Source organism: Equus przewalskii, chromosome 17 (assembly GCF_037783145.1).
Source record: "Equus przewalskii isolate Varuska chromosome 17, EquPr2, whole genome shotgun sequence".
NCBI lineage: Eukaryota > Metazoa > Chordata > Mammalia > Perissodactyla > Equidae > Equus > Equus przewalskii.
Genome location: NC_091847.1, coordinates 46,057,504 through 46,063,503, shown reverse-complemented (window position 1 = coordinate 46,063,503; position 6,000 = coordinate 46,057,504). Strand labels below are relative to the sequence as shown.

The 6,000-nt window shown below is 41.6% G+C and overlaps 1 protein-coding gene across 2 annotated transcripts in view; it reads left to right on the top strand.

Annotated features, from left to right (window-relative positions):
* The first annotated feature begins 3,265 nt into the window (after positions 1-3,265).
* Positions 3,266-6,000, top strand: part of SCN7A (sodium voltage-gated channel alpha subunit 7) — an 86,686-nt gene continuing 83,951 nt past the window's right edge. Inside the window, exon 1 of one of the 2 annotated variants that reach the window (XM_070581527.1) lies at positions 3,266-3,777. In XM_070581527.1, coding sequence (XP_070437628.1) covers positions 3,768-3,777 — 10 coding nt within the window. In that variant the 5' untranslated portion in view covers positions 3,266-3,767. Of the gene's footprint in view, positions 4,006-6,000 lie in introns of both variants that reach the window. The other variant, XM_070581528.1, reaches the window with a different exon arrangement.

Genomic DNA, 6,000 nt, shown 5'->3' with positions numbered 1-6,000 from the left:
CAAAGGGGAAACCCATATTCCTTTCACTCCAGATAAGCCCTTGGGCAACCAGACTTCTGAGGAGCAGCAGCAGCTGGGGGCTGGTTATCTGGTGGTGGTAACTTCCTTAAAGGCATTCTTTTTCTTCTGTAAAACAAGCTCATAAATCCTTGTGACCCTTGAGTCACCCCTCAGGTTAAACAAGAAAAGAGCAAATTAATAAGATTAACTTGTTTTCATCTGGGTCTGTTTTGGGAAGACGGTTGAAGAGTAATCACGCTCTCATTGAATATTTTCAGTAACCCTCAGGTACCCAACTTCAACAGCATCCTTAACAGACTAAGACAAAAAGGAGTACAGGTATTTGCCTGTGATTTTACAGATGATTGATGTAAAGTTAACTGGCATTTGCTAAACAAAATATGAAGTCTTAGAATCATAAAATTCAAATGATTCAGAGAGATATGTTTCTACAATATAATTTATATTATAGTCATCCTAAAAAAATCTAGACCTGGATTTTGACAATACTTCCAAATCAAAGTTTATTCCTTATTGTACTAGAATAAGGGAAAGGGAAGTATCTCTTTGACGCTGAATGCTTTATTTCTCTGAGTGCTTTGGCATTCCCCATAGACAAAGTTGGACTTCCTTCTTTTTACCATTTCTTCTCAGGCAGGCCCGTGCTTTGTATCAAAATTCTGCAGCTATAGGAAATTTTCATACCTATATATTACAGAAACATTAAAGTATTTAAGTACCAGAGATTTAGCAGAATGCAAGCAGATCAACAAACAATTCTCATGTTCTTCTTACTACATGTGCTCTATGATCTATTTCTATGGTGAATCACCACATTCTTCTGGGAAGCACATACTGGATTGGGGCATGACTGGTGTTCATTCCTTTAGGAAATTTACTGGGTGTCTACTATATTACATTCTCTGTTCTAACCACTACCTTACAGCAGGGGATAAACAAGTCCCTATTGTCATGCAGCATGCAGTCTGGTGGAACAAGACAGAAAATAAGCAATTGATATTTAGCATGCCAGATGAGTGTTAAGGAGAAAAACAAACCAGTTGCTGGCTATGACAAGCTTTAAAGTGTGAGTGTAGAAATTAATAGCTGAGGTGCAGTGGAGAAAAAGATCATCTGTAAGGGAAGAAATGAGAAGCTAGGCCATTGGCTGTTTCATCCAAAAGATTGTTGGCATCCAAATGGATGAGAAAGTTGATAAGAATAATAGTAAGAGTCTGAACAAAAGGGAAGACTGTCAATCAGAAATTAAATCCTTAATAAATCAGAATATCCATAAACTCAGAAGATGAACACTGGACTAGAAGAAAAAAAGGATGAGACAGCTAGAGAACATATCTTCAAAGGAAGGGTTTTGATTTCTTTGTATTTTGGGAGAATTGTTTAAGGTTTTACCAACCCTGGATCTGGTTATGTTGAGTGAGAATAAAAACCCCAGGCCCATCCCAACTCCTGACAGTGACATCCTTGAGGTTAGAAGAAACAGTCCCCATTTAAGCAGGCTGCAAGAGAAATAATTTCCTCAAGGGACTATCAGGCTCGAGCGTAGTGTGATAGAACAAGGCAGAGCATGTGGATTTAGAGCTTGCACCTTCTGAATACGTACTTAGGAAACACGGCTTAGAATACATGATTATAAGGTTCTTAATGCAGAAGTGTGAAAAACGAACAGCAACTGAACTTCCCACCACACATACTTCCCCCTGCTGAGCAACTCAGAGGATCTTCTTAGCTTATTATTAGGAGCATGATAATTGCCCACATTTGTCAGATCAACTTAGTAAAGTTATCTAACAGTAATGGCAAAATATTTGCTCCAGAACAACAACAAAAAATGGTTGTCCAACTCAGAAGACAAAGCCAATATCGTTGGTTTCCCTTTCTATTTGCGTCTTGTTTCTGTTATTGGTTTGCACAACATTTTGGGATTAGTTGCCTGTTCATTACACATTAAACAAACAGTTTATGTCAAGTATCTTCTTTAAGCTTTAAAATATTTGTCATTAAGTTTGTCAAGTTTATATTATGTTTGAACATACTGAAAGATTCCTAGAATTTTACTGGGTGAGAAGGGAAGCATCAATTGGATTGCTCCAAGGAAAAGTTCTATGCACTAGAAAATTCATTTGTATTGTCATCACAAAATGTGGGGAAGAGAAGCTGGTAATCCATACATTGTCTATTAAAAAGAAGTCAAGTGGATGTTTGATGCTATAAAGTAATTATTGTTAATTTTTACATATGATAATGGTATTGGGTTTTTTTTTAAGTCATCATTCAGAGACATATGGTGATATATTTTTGGAGAAAATGATATGATGTCTACTTTTAAATTAATCCAAGATGGGAGGGCGAGTATAGATAAAACAAGCTTGGCTGCGTGTTGACAATTGAGCTGCTACATGTTGGGGCTGTGTGATGAGTACATAGAAGTCTATTATACTTTCTTTGTATTTTTCTATATGTTTGAAATTTTTCATAACAAATGTGTAACAAACAAACAAAATACATGTTTTTCTGTGAATCCTGGATGAAACATGCTGTTCTTGACATGGTTTGCACAGAACCAATGTTAGCTTAGTTCCACTTTACTCCTCTGTCCTATGCCTTGGAACATAAAATTTGAGCCTCTTATAAATATACATGATTTCTTTTCCCTTTTCCTCATTTTTATCTTTTCTTGGTGTGTGGTAAGAATCTTATTTTAAGGAAACTTCACCATTCTTGAACAAGATAGGGTTATAAAATGAATAGTCTATGGTACAGCAAAATTTTCCAAACCCCCTTTGGGAAAAAAGTCTACCACCTCTTCCATTCACCCCCAAACTACGCTGTTGCACCAGTTTGCCAAAATATGCATAATTTTTCCTCTCTCCGTTGTATCTCAAATCGCCAGAGTAGGAAAGAAATCTAGAGTGAGAAGATTATAGTTGCTCCAACCCATTCTTTCCTAAACAGCTGCACACCTACCAACACGTGCATACACATACCCCGCTACAGCAGTGTCCAGATTTGAACGCTGCAGGCTGACGATTGGCCCTGACAAGCTCCCACTGGGGCAGCTAGGACAGGGGAGAGAGAAAGCAGCTGGAGGTAAACACCTGAGTTTGCTGCGTTCCTCTCCTCCTTTTCTACCTCCTGTTCCCAGCCTGCCCTTCCCCGCCTTCTCTCCCTTCCTTCAGGCCCTCGCAGTCCTCTCCCGGCTCCCCCTCCTCACCATTCTGCTCCTCTCGCCCCCTCCTTTTCCAGGCAGCTGGTAGAGGAGGCTCCGCAGCAGCTGCTGTTCCTGCGGCTGCAGCCGGGGCTGCAGGTCTCTGTCAACATCACCCCGCCCACGCCTGGTCTGGATGCTCGAGCCGCGCACTGGGCCGGGCATGAGGGCGGGGGAGAAGGTGGCGTGGCTGGGAGAGTGGAAGGAGGAGTGGGAAGGGCACAAAACCAGCTTCCCAGAGGCGGCTCGACTCCACTGCGCATCTGGGCAGGAGGGGTCTCTGGGTCAGTAGCTGGGAGGCCGCCCCAGAGACTTAGTTTCCAGCTGGCAATTCAGTGGGACCTGTTTACTGGCGCGCTGGCGTGGCCTGGGTGGCATCAGTTGGTGAGGGCAGACGCCAGCCTAGCGACACCTCCTAAGCAACCAGAGCTCAGGAAGCCAGAGAGATCCGGGAAGAAAGAGAAGCCCAGGAGGAGAAAGGGGCTCTAGGGAGCCCAGCTTCTCAGAGTTCCCTCAGGTGCTGGTGGAGACCCGTTACATGGTCGCAAGTAAGTGCCTTTTTCTTGCTGTGCGCCCAGCCCAGGATGGTGATAGGCACCATCTGCTGCCAGTCTTTCCCACCCACCCTCGCTGGCCCCACTCCATACGCACCCTTAGGGTGTCCAGCAGGAGGTTAAGATTCTAGACCTGAATTAAGAGAGCTGCTTCAAGAGCTGCAGTGGTTTGTGGATGTTTGCTCTGCACTGTACGCGTGGTCAGTTTTCTCATCCCACCAGGTAAGCTTCTGAAACCTAAATGCCCTGTTAGTGTAAAATTTCTAGAAATCCTATATGGCAATGACTGTTAGGTTACATGACACAATGATAGACTAGAAAGGAATAAAAGCTCATGGAGGGTGGAGTATATTTCTTCTAAGGAATCCTGTCTTTTATTCTAAGTTAACTTAGAGATTTGAAAATTGGTGCTTTTCATGTAAGAATCAATGGTATGAAATTAGAGGCATAGATGTGATGGGCAATGGTGTGCCCAGTTTAAATGTATGGACACTTAGGGATTGTTTGGATCAAGAAGTTTTTTGTTTTTGTGTTTGTTTTGCATTGTTTAGCTCTGTTAAGTGCATACCTTCTGGAGGTTTTCTTTTAGACGCGGTGATGTGTTCATTGTGACTCTGGTTATGTGTTGCCTGCGTTACTTAGGATCTCTCTTGAAGTAGGCTAAATGATGAATACATGTGGAATGACGCACTGATGAGCTCCCTTCATTAATGAAAATGATAGAGTCAAGTTGGATATTGGCCAGAAAAATCTCTTGAAATGTGGACGAGTTTAGGTGGTCTTTTTGTGGATATTTTTCTTCCTGGCTATTATTCAGGAGAGTAGTTTATGGCAAAATAGACGGAAGCTGGGCCCTGTAATAAACAGTCCTGGGCATGATATCTGCTATGACCAGCCCTAATTAAAGTTTTTATAATCCAGCTGCAAGGCCCATAAGGAGTAATTTGATGAGGTTACCTGGCTCATCAATGATGAGCTGGAAGTCCAATGGAGAAGATTTTGGGATTAGAATGATACAACTTGATTCCCATTTCTGTGAAAATGAAGCAAGTTATTTAACTTTTGATGAAGCTTTATTTTTCTTATTTGTAAATGACACATCAAAAAGTTACGTATCCTGGTAAGGACTAAAGGACGGAGATTACTTGAAGAGTTTTGTGAAGGTAATATCGTGTGTAACTGTTGCTTGTATAAGGAATTGTTCTGTGTTTTTATCCACTTCACTATTCTAATTCTTATTTTAAGTCTAGTTCAATATAAGAATAAAAGGACTTTGACAGCCCTCGCTAGAATGCACTAGAGGAGGTGAAATTCAAGTCCAGATCATGATCTCTTGCCACCTGTACAGTTTAAAGTATATTCTAACCTGTGAGCCTCCATCCTTGAAAAATTGTGTGCTTTGGCTAACCATTTATATTTAAAGACCTTTGAATATTCTCAAAATATGCTTTACCCTCTTTCTCTTTTTAGCTTTGAATTTTGTTTTAGGTATGTGGTCTTACTTCCTTGGGCTGGAACCATCAAATATATTGGACATTGCTGAATTTATTTGGTCCATTAATTAATAAAGGAGAAATCAAAATTTAGGCATAAATACTCTACTCTTGACTGCTGGGATTCATTAAAATCCAGCACTGGGCGAGAGGTACTGTGAGCTCCTTCTTTCCCATTGATGTATTTAAAACAATAGGAGAAAAACCTGAAATTGGACGCAGGCTCAAGAAAAGAGACCAATGGATCCCAGATATCATGGGTAGGCCCCAGGACCTGCTGCCACATATCAGTCTCCCCTGGAGAGCGGGAGGTAGAGCCAGGCACTTCGGAACTGGGCATTCTGTCTCTAGCCTCTTGTGAGAGGCTCCGGGAGGGTAGTGCTGTAGGCTCCCACTAATTTTGTCCAGGTAGGATGAATACAGATCTAAAGCACCCTGGAAATGGAAATAACAGGATTTTGCTCCATCCTTCACTTAGGGAAGAAGAACCCTAATACACCCCAGCCCTAGATCTCATTCCGACAGGATCTGTGCCACAGCTGGGAGAGTCAGAGACTGAACCACAACCCTATACCTACCACCAAAGACTCTTTCTTGAAATCTTATCATGGGAGCATTAGCATAAAAGAGATATTCTTGATTTCTGGAAGTCTGGTTCCATTATTCCTGCTAACCAGTATCAGGATTCAACAGTTGTGAGAGGACATCTGTAAACCCTGCCCAC